The sequence below is a fragment of the Taudactylus pleione genome, unplaced genomic scaffold, assembly GCF_031769625.1.
Source record: "Taudactylus pleione unplaced genomic scaffold, aTauple2 ptg000016l, whole genome shotgun sequence".
Lineage (NCBI taxonomy): Eukaryota > Metazoa > Chordata > Amphibia > Anura > Myobatrachidae > Taudactylus > Taudactylus pleione.
In genome coordinates this window covers 44,098,752-44,116,500 of record NW_028284418.1, presented here as the reverse complement: position 1 = coordinate 44,116,500, position 17,749 = coordinate 44,098,752, and the positions used below count along the sequence as shown (strand labels likewise).

At 43.6% G+C, this 17,749-nt stretch overlaps 1 protein-coding gene across 5 annotated transcripts in view; it reads right to left on the bottom strand.

Moving 5' to 3' along the window:
• Positions 1-17,749, bottom strand: part of MARCHF8 (membrane associated ring-CH-type finger 8) — a 280,401-nt gene that overhangs the window by 87,419 nt on the left and 175,233 nt on the right. Inside the window, exon 3 of one of the 5 annotated variants that reach the window (XM_088475789.1) lies at positions 3,647-3,775. The exons of the other annotated variants lie outside the window; for them this stretch is intronic. Within the exon in view, the coding sequence (XP_088331915.1) occupies positions 3,647-3,775 (129 nt within the window). The remainder of the gene's footprint in view (positions 1-3,646; positions 3,776-17,749) is intronic. 5 annotated transcript variants of the gene reach the window in all.

Sequence of the window (17,749 nt, the reverse complement as noted above, 5' to 3'; positions counted from 1 at the left end):
AGCAATTCTCGCTTCTCCACATGTGCACTTGGTGTGAGCCTCATGCATCCCCCAGCGCAGCTAAATATGAAATTAAGAAACATAAACTAACCTATACATTCTGCTTATTCTTTTTCTACAGCAAAAATGGCTAAGCAAACAATCCTCTTTCCTTGCTGACCTTCACTCAATGAAATGGTAGCGGGAAGGACTCATAGGAAGACTAGCAGAGTCATTCAGAGATGTCTGCAGACTTCTTACACTTGCATCAACTGACACAGCACATGTGGCCTCATAGCCTGAAATGCCGGAATGTTTACGCAAATCTGCACAATACTTGCCTCCTAAACGTCTGGGACTTAAGAGCTATGTCCCTGTTCTCTAATGTTGTGAGCGGCAATGCAAAGTACTATATAGTGGAGGGGACGGGTTATTGTAGCCAGCCTAGAGATTTGAAAATGCCAGACAGGCCTCTGGGGGACATGGCATCCCCTCAAGTGTGATGGCCACTACCCTCAATGAGAAATGACTACCCCCAATTTTTATGTGCTATCTGTTTCAAAGCAACACACACCTTGCCCTGATTTGGACTGGGCAAATGTTGGGATGTACACAAGGTCATATACTCACCCGAAGCCAATCAGAGTGCAGCATTCTAAAACGCACATTTTAACATGTACTCTTAGGGGGTATGCTACAGAAGAGAAATAAAAACAAAGGAAGTAATTGTCCTAAACATTGTGGCATTGTTAACATGTGCAATAAGTAAATATATAAAAATGGCCACTCATATCTGCAGTTTATCATTACAATTGGTAGAGGGTGAGCTAAAGAATATAGCGTCCATTTATATTAATTCTAATGACAATTTATATTCATTTTCGGTCTACGCCTTCCTGTGCCTGAAAAGCACACAGTGGACAGTGACCTGAGCTGTTCTGATCATGTGGCTTATGCTAGCCACAAAAATGCTGATCCAGTCCACATCGCCTAATGAATGGATCAGTGGCCAATTCAGTCACACATGTGGAGGAATAAACTGGACAGATCCAATTACTACCTGCACACACAAGTTCTTCACTTGCACAGACGTGGTCACTGACTGATGAACTATCTGTTCAAATATGATGTCTATTTTCTTTGGCATAGTTTATTAAAGCTGAAGTTATATTTTGGACAGTGATAATGTGCCAGTCTTTTAAGTGTAGTTTCCATATGACAACAAGCTGCCCAGGCTAAGGTGGTGCCATACAGAGATTTGCGGAGGCCATATTTTTCTAGCCACAAATATTTAAACCGTGGAACTTAGTTGAGTATCACATAGGATTCCCTGGAAGTGCCGAAAGCTTTAACACTGATAGGGGAAGTAGCACTTCCCACCGGAATGTTTTATCATTTACCTTATAAAACCTAGCATTCAGAAAAGCTTGTGCAACACTAGTTGAATTAACCCAGCTCTGTAAAGATAATCAGCGCCTGATCACAAATATATTGCAGTGATTTGTAGTGTTACTTATACTAGTTTCAAATACATTCTTTTTTTTACATTTTGGTGAGTACTAAAGAGAATCAGTAATGTAAACACTGTTGCGGCAGCCATTTAGTAGGCGGAAAATGCATTTTGTGGGTTCATGTGAATACAGCAACCAATTGGCTAGGAAGCAGTGACATCACTGAGGCAATTAATGATCAGTATGGATGAGTTATAATTCGGTACTCATTCCTAGGGATTTGTTCAGCTAAGTGGTCATGAATATTGGTTCAACCCTCAAAATTAGCTGCTTCCACTGCGTGTGGATGTGGCAGAGATATGAATGACATCATTTATTGTGGGTGGAGTTTAAATATACTGTATATATTTTTAACCCTGTAATTCTGTGTAAACTTGTATTGAAAATGTATTAAGGTATAAATATTCAGAGGACTACATTAATAGTTACAAACTGTACTGAAATTCAATTATGACTTAATTATAAACACTGAAGAACAATAAACTACTGTATGTGCTCATCATCTGTGATGTCATACAGTCTACATTATAAATTGGATTACCTAGTTGGTGTAAGTCACAAATTGCTCTCCTCTCACAAATTGCTGCAATTCAACAATTGATAGTGGCATGTATAACAGACTGATAGGGACTGGGACCTTTATGATACCAGACGTGTGTTTTTGTTCTTTATCTATTGTCTAAGGTCACAATGGGGGCCTGTTGTAATGTATGTTTAGCCACAATAGATTTCCAGGGGATGCGATTTACAAAAACAAGGTGTGTGTACATATAGGTAAACACAATCTAAGCAGGTAGTATCTTTTACACCTCACAAGAGTTTATATGGCTGCCTCCTGTAATGCTAATCTCCACAGGGAGTACTGGTTAAGCAAACATGATATAATCAGAAGATAGGTCTACATTTTTTCTTTTAAATACACTGTGACAGACTTTTACTGTACATATAGAAAAAGAGTAATAAAGCTACAGAGATATAAGCGTCCGCATGGTCGCATTTAGTTTACTTTTACAATAGTTGGAAGCCAGATGTACAGTTTCTCTCGGAACAGTTGACGTGGATGAACCCTGTACAAACCCACAAATGTCTGTCAGCCAAGCTAACTGCAATCCAATTATATCACAGTATTTGTGTAGCAATTCAGCAAGCAGTTAGACATAGGGGAAATTACAGGACCCAAGCAAGTAGAATTGGGGAAACTGTGCATCAGTGTGCTGTGTCAGTTTATGGGAATGGGCTCAGTATGCACTACTTCTGCACACACATTAATCCCAGTAGACCATGTGATCATCAGCCTTCTCTCTGGGGACTGAACAGTGCACACAAAACGTGTTGTTTCTTTCCATGCTGCAGTGATGTCATTATTTCCTCTAGGTTACATGCATCTAAAGCACAAATAAATAACAAGTCCATGCCCCCTTGGGTAAACACTATGTACACTTGCATCATACCATGTTCCCGAACAGTGCTTTGTCACCCATTCCATATAGCACTAGGCTGCGCCTAATGCTAGCACCCACTGTTATTATGGTAAAGACAAAGGAAGCAGTAACATTTCTCGCACCAAACCAAATTGCATATCTCTTTGGGCAAGTGTAGGCAGCAAAACACACGCAGAACAAAGAGCCTTTGTTGATGTTAGAAGATGGTCTTGGGATCCCCAGAGATATAGAGTGCCAATACTGAACACAACTCCTTTCAATTACTGTACAATTCAATACAAATAATGTGTATATTTACTGTACTAGCTGTGAAAACACTCCTGTCCTACACATAACACTCTCTTTTATGTATATAATATTATGTCAATGCATACATAAACATAAAACTTTAAAATACAAATATGTACGCAATTATCTATCAATCTATCCATGTATTTAATGCTTCAAATATAAAATCTTTTGAGTAAAAACGAAAACCTGGTTTTCATGAAAGGCCACACTGATAAACGCATCACTATCCATACACAAAAGAATGTATAAAATACAACTCATTTCCCAATGTCACTGTTGAGCAATATGCAAAGTGCTAATGATGAAAGGCCACTTACTGCTGCTAGTGGTTGTCAGTCAAATGTTTTTGTTCTCGTATACAATATCCCCAGCAGGTAAATAATAAATCAGTGAGATGTCTCTGCTGACAAAGCATTCCCCTACCTGAAGCTTCATTTTCCAACATGAATGCATCAGTGTATCCTTGTTTGAGCTTCCTCCTCTTGCATGACTCCAGTAATCCAGACTAAAGGGATGAGGTCTGTGCACATCTGTTATCTGCCCTACATTTGCCTGTAGAGGGAGAGGAAAAGTTGACTTGCCTGGGCTTGTTAAAAGCTGACCAGGACTAGTAGAGAGGAGAGTGCCCGTCACACTTCCTCCAGCTGATTCTTGTGAGAAGAGGCAATGGATGAATAATGTATGTGATCCTCTTTATCCTCCTTCCAGGCCCACAGCCCCCGCCTCCAACTACAGATCTCAAATACTACACAGAGCTTCCCTGAGCTGCGAGGTTACAGACAGTTCTGTGTTAGCAACAGCATTAAAAATGCAGCATCAGAAAGAAACCCTTACGATAGCCACAATGAACAGAAGGCAAATTACTGAGCGCAACTGTTTTAGCTACACATTATACATTAACTTCAGAGATCATTGCGTTTTAGTAAAAGTACATATTGTGTCCCCATTTATATTACCAAACCCCTATTGTTACAACTAGAGATGTACGGTTCGGTTCTCCAGAAATTCGAATCCACCTGAATTTCGTGAATCCGGGTAAATTCCAGAGGAGATCCGGGTAAATCCGGGTCGCAGTTCTGACCTTTTTGCGGTTCGGAATTTGGATTTTAAACCCGAATTTTGGGTTTTGGATTGCATAAATTACATGATTTTAGCTGTTTTTAAAACTTTTTATCTATTTTTTATTTACAAAATCCAGAGAGAAAACACTTGAAGGAGATACAGATCCAAAACCAAAACACGGGGGTCAGCGCACATCCCTAGTTACAACTGCAGCAGAAGTAGCATGTGATTCCCTGTGCGTATTAGAACACAGTACGTATTACTCAGTAATATCACATATTCTGTGACACATAGAAAATGTATTAAAACATATTCAACAATGCACTAAGTTGGAGTACAGTAAAATGTAAAATTACATTTTATGTATGAGTGTTGTGAAGTGTCACTAAGCTTATATCACATACAATAATATGAACTTGTTGCTAGAGTAATGGGAATCTAAGGCTCATACTAGTTGTAGTATATACATTGCAAGATGATGAATAATAGTGAGGAAAAAAAAAAAACAATTTCGGTGAACCCGTACCATAGATAAATAATGGGTGAGCTTATCTGTATTTCTTTTAGATAAACATCTGCATATTGCTAAATGGTGTAGTCATCTCAGCAAATCCATAAACATGAAGTCAACATAAAGTAGCGCAAAAGGTTTAGTCAAAACATGTAAGATTAAAAAAGTGTACATTAAATAGAATAACCGTTACTTTAAAAGAGCCCAAGTAGGAAGTCTTAAGAGACCAATTGGTTAAAGGTATGAAATAGCACACCAATGCGTTTCATCTCACAGGGACTTCATCAGGTGCACACATCCATAGTGTTATTTATCTTTTTCTAACAATACTAGTGCTATAGTCAGGGCTGGTGCAAGGTCTCTGGGTGCCCAGGGCAACATTTTACCCACCGCCCCTGCTCCCTCCAATATATACTATGCCACATATTAGTGATGCTAATTTATAATATGCCACACAGCAAAGCCCCAAAGTCATTCTGTGTCTCATAACACTCTGGGTGCCCTAGGCAACATTTTCCCACCGCCCCTGCTCCCTCCAATACATAATATGCCACACATTTATGCCCCAAATATTTAATATGCCACACATATATCCACCCATTACATATGCCACACAGCTGTGCACCAAAGTTATTGTATGCCACATAGCTATGAATTATGCCAAACAATGCCCGTAGTACATATGCCCCAAATTCTTTATATACCATACATCTGTGCCCCCAATACATTATACCACACATCCATGCCCCAATATATTTATGCCACATATCTGTGCTCCACTATGTCAGTACCCATTACCACCCATATACACACACACGCACCCTGCCAGTACTCATTAAACCCCGACACACATACACTAACCCTGTTAGCACTCAATTAAGCCACCCTCACAAACACTAAACCAACCTGTCTGGGACTGAAGGAGAAAAATTTATTTTTTTGGACTCAGCGGTGCCCTCCAGTGGCTGGCACCCCTAGGCAGCCACCTAAATCTGCCTAATGGTAGCACCGGCCCTGGCTATAGTGCTATGCTACACCAAAAGTCAATATGTTGTGCTGCAAAATGTCCTTTTAAACCGTATATGAATGAACCGTATAAAAAAAGGCCCTGATTCAGACCCGCTCGCTGCCGGAGGCAGCTCGCAGGTCTGAAGGGCGTTTTTTTTTTTGAAGTCCGGCCTTTTGGCCGCTTGTGAGCAGCCAGGTGATGGTCGCGACCATCGGGCTTGCGACGAGACCCTTGTGGTAGGGTTTCATCTGCCGCAAGCCCCAGTGAGCTTCCGGCTCTAATAGAGCTGGAAGCTCACTACTGACATCACTCGTGATGTCAGTAGGGGATGTCAGTGGGGCCCCCACAAACGGCAGGCATTCCTTCAGGAACGCCTCCGTTTGTCCAGCCTCCCCCACACCCCGCCTACAAAACGGGGCGAGCTGTCGATGAACATCGACAGCCGCCCCGTTTGTAGCGAGCCCCGGAGCGAGTGAATTTCCCACTCGCTCCGGGGCTCACGCATGCGCACTGCCCGGCCATTGACCCGTTTGCGAGCGGGTCTGAATCAGGCCCAAAGTCCAGTGCGCCAATTTGTTTGACATTCTCTTGTACAGTATATGGGTGGCAGCTAACTCTCCAGGTATGGCGGCAGTCATAAGTAATTCTAGAAAAATGAGTGAGGTTAATTTATTTATAAACATTTACTTATATAGCACCAGCATATTCCATTGATTGGGAACAAAACTGTAACATAAACAAGACTGTAGGATATAGGAATTTCATACATGAGGATAAGTGCTACATATTGCATATAGGTCCAGCCAGATTGCAAAGGTTCTTGGTGGACTACATGATCCAGTCACATAGCAATGTTGGCCTGGGGTCAGAGGTCTGTGCAGCAAAGTATGCTCTGATATGGGGTCAGCCGTGGGTGTCCCTCTCCCAAGGTACGCACAGGATATGATGCACGTTTCACATTCTGGCTTGAACACCTGATCGCCTTAGCCTGACAGATATCCATACTTACCATTAGTACAAGTCTCAACCAATAGTAAGGCAGTATGGTTGATAGGTATGTATTGTAACCTATCAGAAGTGTCTAAAAATTTAACCCTGTAATGTCTACAGCTAAATACATGCCTTCTTTGTTAATTAGCCCCAATCGAAGAAGCTATAGCTGATAAACATATTTCTTAACTAATCAGAGGTCTACAAAATTGGACTTGGGTATTGTTACTTATAAATGAGGTATATGGTTGGATTAAAAAAGTAAAGTCACACAAAAAATTTGAACAGGAGATGCACCAAAAGGCGCTCTATCGTGAAAAATACTTATGCAAATGGTAAAGACACGTTCCTTGAATCAGAAAAGAATCCTCATGTACTTCTTTCTTAAGGACTCCTTGAGTAAAAGTTCATAGTGGTCTTCCTCGATGTGTTTTGAAAATGGAAAAGACAAAGAGAACATGTGTTGTATCACTGTTTTTCAAAACATCCCTTAATGAATCATACACGACAGGGGAACTTCGACTATGGAGCGTACTCTACTCACAAAGAAAACCACAGTGGTAATCGTGTAAAGGTATCTTTAACATAGACCATTCCATACCCTGTGTGTTCTAGATAGTATGGGCTACAGCGTACAATTCACTCACTCTAGCACAGAATTTTGAAGCCACATCAAGGTATCTTTGATTCTGTGAGTAAAACAATATGCGGACCGAACTTACGGTTTCAATGTTGCAAATTCCACATATAAAGGTATATTTTAACTGTTTGCTCAATCAGTATCAGTCCAGTCCAAGAGATACACCAAAAAGTTGATTTATTGGTTCAAAAATACATCCAGAGTTGTTAAAAAAGATAATATATATAATATATATAATTAAAAAATTAGAAATAGTAAAATCTAAATCCAAAAGGCAGTCCAAACAATGCAAATATAGGACATGTTGCACATAAAGCGTCCAATAACATCACAAAGAAGAAAAATGCAAGATAATGCAGGGCATACCTCTAGTTATAATAAAGCAGCACACTCCTGTTTAATCGGATCAATGCGTTACAGCTCTCTAGGGAGCCTTTGTAACCCACATTTTCTATTTTCATTGGCTTAAAAGTAGACTACAGTTTACATAGGAATGAGTTATATGGGGGTCTGTCCTATTTATATAAATATATATATTGAGGTATATCCTCCAGTATATACATATATAACCTCCTTTTATTATCCCTGTGATTATTACATAAATCAGATATATTCTGATATATATGTTTAATTCAAAATTATTTATTTTTTTATATAGAACTGAAATTTTTATATATGGTTACAAACAACAGCGGCTCCTGCCCTCTTACCTTAGGGGGGCTGCAGCTGCTGCTGGTTGGTTACCGGCACCTGTGCAATAGATCTGGCAGGTTTCGGGCCCAGCGCATGAACGGCAGCGCCGCGCATAACACTGGCATCTGGGGGATGCATTGACTACAGCCCCGAGTAGGGCTCCCCAAAAGGCAGATCAGCGGCTTCCAGTAGAAGACGCTCTTTGCAGATTGCAGCCTGGACTGGCAGTCCCAGGGGCAGGAGACACCTCTCCCAGGCGCTGCCTGTCCTGTGTGTGACTGGCAGGTGGCGCTTACAATTGAAATCCACATCCAATCACAGTGTAGCCAGTGCAGTCAGTCTCTGATTTTACTGGGGGGGCTGCAGCCCCTAGGTAAAATCCGCCACTGGTTACAAATGTTTATTGCTGAAAAATATGAGTATATTATTCCTATAGGAGTTTAGTAAAAACAAACAGAGACAAGGAAACATTGGGGGAGATGATTATAGCGGCACGTATTGTGCCGTTATAAATCTTCCTGCTTCGCTTCTTTACCAAGGCGAAGCAGGACTGACTATACATAAGAGCATTTCGTCTGCCGGAGTGGGGGCGCGAAAACCCCCCTCCGGCGATCCTCACCAGAGCCCACAACGCATCAGCCTGGTACTGATGTGCTGTGTCTCACCTCACAGCTGTCTCCACTGGGCATGCGTGAGATCTCGCAAGCATTACCTGGTTATCAATGTTCCCTTGTCTGCATGATTTTTTACTAAAATCCTGTAAGAATAAATACTAGTTTTTCCCGAATAAACATTTGTAACTATGAGCCTGATTCAATCATTACGGCTCATAACTGCGATTGCAATAGCGATTACGCACGCAGTCTCACTGCGATGGTATGCTAATCCACTGTGATCACTATTCCATCACATAAGGATGCCCATTTTACCTTACACACAGCCATAATCTAATCCTAAACAAGACTGCAAAACCATCAGTAACATCTAGTACCATCGCAGCTTCACGCACACTTGCACAAGCTCTGACCTTACTCAGGAATTACTAAACTTGTCACACGCTATGAGTACTCAAGCTGCGTATGGCATCGCAGTGGATAATTTATGCACGCCCATGCAATGGGGTTCAAACGCTCTGGCACGCCTGCGTTTCACCAACCACCCCTCAGTCACCTCCCACAAATGGCACTTCCTGTCACTCTGCGATGGGTCTGCATAGTCACTGCGATCGCAGTCCCAAACGCAGTGGCTGGTTCGTGCACGCGCACTGCGATGCATACGCAGAACGCAACAATCAGCCGATTGCATGCGTAATCGCAGTTGTGATTGGTAATGAATCAGGCCCTATATGTATACATTCTAATTATACCAATACTTGTTTCTGAAGCTTTTTAACATACAATATGTGCTAATGTCACAAGTCGTCAGCTCGCCTTGGTACATATCCGTGCTCCAGGTGTCTCTCCTCCTCCGGGTCGCCAGCCACAGGCCCGGACTTCTGCTCTTGTGCAACGTACACGCCATACTGGGACGATAACTTCTGTTGCTAGGAGACTGGGACGCCGGATTATAGCACGTGATGCTGGATGATGTGTCCTCCTCACCTGTGGATTATCATTTATCACCCTCTTACTCCATTGATTTAATTACCTTCTTAAGCCTGCTTGTTCATTGCCGGCTATAGCGTGTCTGTACTTGTCTTTCTGGTTCCTGCCAGTCATGTTCCTGCTCGTCTGTGCCTGTTCTGCCTCTGCCTCCTGATTCTCAGTCCAAACTCTCATTCCTCCATCTAGAGTTCTGATATACTGCTATTGACGGAGTGCTCCGGGTCGTATTGTGCCTGCGATCTCTGCCTAAACATCCCGGCTGTCTTAGCCGCAACACGACCTGTAATCACCTCGGCTCTCATGCTGCATCCCGGCTGTTATAGCCACACCTCGGCCTGCAAGGTCGCTACACAACCTGTAATCACCTCGGCTCTCAAGTCGCATACCGGCTGTCAGAGCCGCACCTCGGCACGCAAGGCCGCAACACAACCTGTATTCTCCTCGGCCTCAAACCGCATCCCGGCTGTCATAGAAGCACCTCAGCTCGCAAGGCCGCATCTCAGCCTGAATACTTACCGGCTCATAAGCCGCACCTCGCTCCTCAAGGCCACATCTCGGCCTAAAAATCTACCAGCTCATTAGCCGTACCTTGACCCTCAAGATTGCATCCCAGCCCTCAAGGCCGCACCCCTCAGCTTGTATTCATTCTGGCCCTCAAGGCCATATCCCGACTACCTTTGCCTATCTTCAAGACTCTCACCCTGTTAGTATCCATCAGTCGCATAACATCCTGTGGCCTTAGGATAACTGTGTAAGCCTCTACTATCCCAAGTACAAGACCAGGGGGCCGTCTAAGTACCGGTGAACGTGTCGTGTTCTATGGGAACAGCAGGTGGTTGCTATTGGCAGAAGACCTCGCAGAGTGGTTCTAGGGGTCTTACGCTGTGATTTCTAAGAGACCGTAAGAGTTATTAATAATTCTCTATTTTAAGTGTGCTCTCTCCAAACAACTAATTAGCTTAGGTTAGACCCGGCAAAAACATTGATCGCGATTTACCAGTAGCTCACAAGGCAACTGCCGGCAGAACGCAACCAACTTAACAAAAATAAACCTGTGATGGCTTCTGGAGGCTCAGAAGCCCAACTCCCAGTAGTGTAGGACGAGGGTGACATAATGATGTCACCCACACGCTGTAAGGAGCCTAGAAACTGCTCTGCAGATCCAGTAGCAGCAGAGAAGTGAGAAGCAGTTATGACCTCTCTGCCACCAGCTCTGAGACACAATGCCAGCTCCCTGCTCCCCACCTCTCAGCTGCTACTGGAGTGTACTCTGTCGGAGGTTGGAATCTAACGGCACCCTGTGAATAAATACATACATGGCACGCTGTACACTGGCAGGGACAGACGCATGCACCTGTTGTGGGTGTCCAGGCTGCCGGCTTCCCATCTCACTACAGCCACTGGAAAGCGCTATACCGGACACCTGGCCTTTTAGAGGCCGAGATATTAGCACTGAAGAATATCTGCAGATACAAACAGATGATCAAGAGCTCAGTATATGAACTGTGAGGACACGGTAGTTACAGTATACATATCCTTTTACAGGTTACGCTAGATGGCCCGTGAATTCACACTGCAGAAGCCAGTGAAACTGTATTCAAGAACGCAGCCACTGACTTCAACACCCCCAGAAAATGTGGGCGACGCGGGCTGCGGTGTTCTGGGCACAGCGAGCGATCTCGCAAAAACGAGATCTGCACATGCGCAGATCTCACACCATTACAGATGTATGTAAACTATCGGGTTTGCGTATATCTCTGAATTAGGCCCATAGTACGTTAATAAAGAGTCACATAAGACTGCCTTGTCTATGTCTTGCCAGTATTAACAGTGATAGTGCAGAATGCAAAAATTTGTGGGTCCCAGTTACCCCTCACTTTAAGAAATTGGGGTCCTACTCCATGGTTTCTGGGTTCCATCACATATTATGGGGGATGAGGGCAGGCAGTAGATGGGACAGTGCTGGAGGCAAGGAAGGGGGTTAAGGGCAGGCAGTACTGCGGTTAGGGAGTGGGTAAGGGTAGATAGCAGCTAGGGCAGTACTGGGGGCAAGGAGAGGGTTAGCAGCAGGCAGTACTGGGGGAGGAGGTAAGGATAGATAGCAGCTGGGGCAGTACTGGGGGGCAAGGGGGGGGGTTTAGCTGCTTACCTTTGAGTTGTCCTATGTAGCCTGGGAGTCATCACATAATGGGGGGATGGGCGCAGATGCTGGCAGCCAGATAGAGGAACTTGAAGCTGCAGGGCAGATGGAGACAGAGTGGGCTGGGCAGTGGCGCACTGACAGGGTCACCTGCCCTGGAACCCCGTGTTGTTGTTGATGGCTGGGGTTCAGCACAAGTCAAGGTCTCAGTGGCGGCTGCCCTGTGTGACCAAACAATGCCGGGCCGATTATAATGCATCATAGCGCTTCCGAAACATATTCAGAGACTTTGAATTGTCAGTTAAGTGGTTAAAACAACTGCAACAAGAATGTACGCGAACACATCTGTAGCTCACAGAAATGAATAGCGGTGGACAGACAGCTCCCTGCTCCTTCCACTTCTACCTCCCCTCTGGGAGAATATATAAAGCAGGGAAGTATGAATAACATCAAAGCTTTCCATGTTTTGATAAATGTAAATATGTAGCGATATAGTTTACTGTGAACAGAGTTTTGGTTATGTCTTTAATTTTAATAATACATAATAAACAGAAGCTGTGGCAGGATGGAGATTTGCTACGAGTGAGGAAGATGTTAGGCTAATAAGGAGTCTGCTTAGTTACCTTGCTCTCTGTAACTGGGAGGGTACTGCATATATAACTCAGGTGTGATGTCTGCCTACCAAGACTGCTACTGCTCACTCTATGAGGCCTTTACTAGGCTTAGTGCTGCAAACTGAGGGTCTGATTCCGAGATTTACACAATCCCGATACTTACGCATGTCGAGTGATTGTGTGCCATTGTGTATGCATGATTGCAGCACTGCGCACGTGCAGCAATTGTATTGTGCTTGCACAGAGGATTCACTTGCAAAGTGAGTGACAGGTAGTCAGAGTTTAGGGGAGGCTAGGCAAACGCAGGCATGTCAGGTCCCTTTAAACTCTGGGCCTGACTCAGACCCGCTCGCGAGCGCTGAGCCAATGTAGTCTCCTTCGCAACATGAGAGCTCTCTGCATGTCAGGAGAGCTGCAGTGTTTGAGGCAAGTCAGTCTAGACTAGACCCACAAGCGGAGTAGCTGCCCGTTGCGAGTCGATGTTACCGAAATTTACGCTGTTGTAGGTCGTCAAACAGTGGGCGTCACTATGCCCGGGTAAGCTTTGGAAGGCATTAGGATATTATAGCAACTGCAATATGTGAGAGATTGCAGTTACGATTGCATTAACGTAAATCTCGGAATCAGGCCCTAAGCCTGCTGGTTTGGATTGCTGTGCACTGTGTGCTTGTTCCTACTTCTTGTGCACCTGTTGCTGTGCTGCTGCACTCAGACAGACACATTCTGTCATTTCTAGCATCCCAGGCTTATCCAAATCGGGCTCAACACTGCCTGATGCAAAAGCTTAAAGAAAAATGTCATATAGTGTACTGTTATTTGCCCCAGTATACAAAATACATAATTCCTATCATATATAATCTTCATTTTGATTCCTACTATAAAAACTTGCTTTATAACACTAGAAAGAAATGAGGCCAAAGAGAGTAAAGCTGAATAAACACTAAATGACGTGTACCCAGCATTGTGACACATGACCCCCACCCCCAACGACGGGCCGACATCGGTCGGTCCGTACACACTGGGCGATCCGGTGTCCGTCCGGCCGATATGCTGGCCCCCGCAACATAGCGCTGCATGGGATCGCGAGCCGCATTGCATGATTTCACTGTATGTACAAAAGATTACGCGATGAGGCTGACGACTCCATGGTAGCGTGCACTACACCAGTGGTTCTCAAACTCGGTCCTCAGGACCCCACACAGGTCACGTTTTCCAGGTCACTCAGCAGGTGCACAGGTGTAATCATTACTCACTGGCACATTTTAAAAGATCCACAGGTGGTTATAATTATTTCACTTTTGATTCTGTGAAGACACCTGGAAAACATGCACCGTGTGGGGTCCTGAGGACCGAGTTTGAAAACCTGTGCACTACACGATGTAGTGCATACATACTGCACAATATTAACGATTTGTTGTTCTGATGCTTTGGAATCGGCCAAATCATTAACAATATCTTGTAGTGTGTACCCAGTTTAAGAAGCGCCCTAATACCAGTACAGAAAAAGACTACGGACCTCATTTACAAAGTACACAGCAAAATATTACTCTCTGCTCTCTGGAGCTGCCTCTGCACATTACAAGTGCACCTGGCTTTTCAGAAAGGCTTAATAATCTAGAGACTCAGGGCCTCATTCAGAGGCGGTCGAAGGATGCAAGCGGTCGCTCAGAAACTGGGCGGCCGCTTGCATCCTGACCGCCCGCCTCTGTTGCGGTCGTTAGGCTGTGGGTTAACACCCACAGCTCTAACGACTGCTCCGGTGATGGTCGCGATGGTCAGAGACCATCGCGACCAACGGGGCTTACGACGAGACCCTAGGGTAGGGTCTCACTTGTCGTAAGCCCCGGAGAGCTTCTGGCTCTGTCAGAGCCGGAAGCTCTCCACTGACATCACTAGTGATGTCAGTGGGGCCTCCCCCAAACGGTAGGCGTTCCCATGGGAACGCCTCGGTTTGGGCTGCCACCCCCCCGGCCCGCCTTCCAAACGGGGCGAGCTGTCAATCAACATCGACAGCTCGCCCCCTTTGGATCGAGACCCGCTACGACCGGCGCTGTTGGTCGTAGCGGGTCTCACGGCGCCGTCGTGCGCATGCTCTGTGGGGGGCCATCGACCCGGTCTGAGCGCATCTGCGCTAACGACCGGGTCTGAATGACCCCCTCACTGTGTAAAAGTGTAAATATGAAATAACCACATACAACCGAACTGATTTAGAACCACACCTTTCATATTTTCTCCTGGAATACTGCTTGGTTTACTGAGTGTAATACATGAGTGAGGGCATACTGGGACTGTTTATTACATCTGCTAACTTGTTTATACAGTTTTTTGCCTGCATACAAAATGTGATTCTCCTCTGAATTAGAAGGTGCAAAGTGTGTCCTATTAATTGTACCATACTCAAAGCTGGTGCAAAATGAAAATCTAATGGTGCATACACACGGTCAGATTTTTCTTCAGATAATGATTTAAAAAATTGTTCAATCGTTCATATCTGAAGGAAAATCTGACATAGCTGACATGTTTGAACGATGAACGATGCACATTCCCGATGGTCAGATAACGATATCTGAGTCTGATGTGTTTGCAGTCAGAGTTGGATGATTCCATTAATTTTAATGCAGTCAGAAATCGTTCAATCGTTCATCTGATACATCTGAGAAATCTGACCGTGTGTATGCACCATAAGTCCTTTTGGGAAGCAGAAATGGTTATGTCCCTTCTGTACAGCAAGGAACAACCTCTAAAAATGTAGCCGTTTGTCTCATTTCAATAATATCACTCTGCAAAATTAAATCTCATTTTAGAACTACAGCTGGCAATGAGCACCCTAATCCAGCAAACCCATGTGCTTTGTTGTAAATCTAGGCAGCCTCTTCATGTTGGCTCTTTTTTTAGCTAAGTAAAGACAAAGTAAATATGTTCTATATTATTTGTCATATGAGATTAGATCATACTTGCTGACATTTTAAAACTCCCTTCGGTGATATGAGGTTCAAATGGGAAAGCGCAAGGTGCGAACTCCACTCTGCACATTGCAGTGATTTGCCATGGTGCGTTAGGGGAGGACAGTGTGGATGCTATTGACAGAAAATAGTGTCATCAGGTCATGGGATGTTAATCCGCTGTTCTGGAACTCTAGGAGAACTGCACCAAAATACGTGAGTCTCAGTCATTTCAGGAGAGTAGGCATATAATACTGTAGATTAGGTTTATTACATTTTAGGGCACAGCAATGACCAGATGATTACTGATTATGCTCTAACATATAAAACACATGAAAGTTTGTGAACTTTTTTGATTATCGTGAAAATAAATATCATCTTTTTTTTATTTACATATCAGACATATTAATAAAACAGTCAGTCAATCAAAAATATCCCTTTCTGTTCACCACTAGGACTAGATGATTACTGTATGGGAGTTAAAACAATCAAACAAAAAAACAGTTCTTCAGTTTTCAAGGTCGGTTAATTTATGTTCACTTGTCAAGAAATCAATATATTTACAAAATATATTGATTAAAGAAAGTAAAAACAAATACACTTTCTCATGCTACTGCATTGCATGTTTTACCATAAGAACAATTCAAATAAAATGATAGGTTGCTGTAAATGAAAGAGCTGTTAAAAACATTTACAAATATATAAATACAATTTTTAGTAGCATATGATAAGTAACCTAATATATGTCAGATAAAGGTTTGATCATGGAGTAGGTTTTTATCCTATGCATGTTAGAGTTCCTGTCAGTAGCCCTATTGAAGCATACTGCGAGAATGCCTTAGAGTTTATACCGGCATGCGGGACACTAGTAAAACGTGTGTAACAAATCTGACCCCCAAAACTATTGTTTCCATTGTCACCATTGCCGCTGCAGTAATTATTAATATTGTGGTAGTGTTCTGTTTGCATTCCTATTTTAGGGTACATCTTGTTCTATTTTTTATTTTTTGCACTTACTGCAGGGAAACACATTGGGGTAGTGGGTGTGAACCCCTAAATGGCTACCAGAAGACTACAACTTTCATGACAATATAGGAAATTATAAACTTAAAATTAGGGGTAGATTGTGAAAGATATTATGAAAATGACTCCATTAACTAGGGGCCAACACAAAGTTGACAGTTACCACATCGTGAGTCCTAGTCACATTGATAGTAAGTGGGGACAATGCCAGAGCTGGCAATGATAGAAAATGTATTGCAGTTGTTCAACGATCGCCCCGATACTTCTTAAATAGGCTTCCTTATGCAAAGGCTATCTTTCCGCCAGTGGGGGGGTCATCACCAGTTATAGCAACATTATCACCAAAGCAAATCTTTGTCTAGCAAAAAAGTCCAATGATTTTTTAAATGTCTTTCTTCCCTTTAATAAATCAGTTTCTTAGTGCTTGCACAAGTCTAAGAGCAAAATCTCTGAACAGCAGTAACTGAAAACCACACTAGAATGTGCACTAATGTGCTTTTAAGTATGATGATTAAGACCCATAGGGAGTTTCAATAGCTCACTCTATGCTGTGCACTATCTTGCAAATTTGGTGGAGCCACCTTCACCGATTTCTGAACGCACCTCCTAAGGTCGTAAGCAGAAATCAGAGTAAACAAAAAGCAAAAGCGCTCTCTTGGATTGCGGTCACAGGGCCTAATTCAGCAGTGCACACTAGTGCACTGCTGAACGCAGATTCCCGATGTTCGGGAATCTGTGCAGGCGCCAGACCCGTTCTGCACATGTGCAGAACGGGTCTGCGAGCTCGCACGGAGACTGTCAGCAGACTGTCAGTGATTGAAAGTCTGCTGCCATTTGGGAGTGGGGAGGGGCAGTGATGCCCTCCGTTTCCCGAAACGGACGCGTGTCGCCGCTGTTGGTTGACGGTGATTTTCTGGCCTCTTCCCTTAAACTGCGGTGGCCGGCTGCGGGGTCCCATGGGTCACTACAGCCGGTTGATGGTACACAAATTATCCGATGCTGCGTTGGACAACGCAGCTCGGATAAGTAATGCACATGAGGTGTGATGCATCCTGGTGCATTACCATATCTGCAAGGATCGCAATTGCAAAGTTGACTGCGTGCATACATCATATATCTATAGCCTGCGTGCATACATCATATGTATAGCCTGCATGCAGCTTTAAAATTACGATCCTTGCAGAATCAGTCCCACAGACCATAACTGGGCTCATTCACCATAACCTTGTAGCTAATTGAGCCCCCCCACCCCCCATAGCGTTACAAAGTTTACTTTTCAAGCACCCAGGATAACAAAT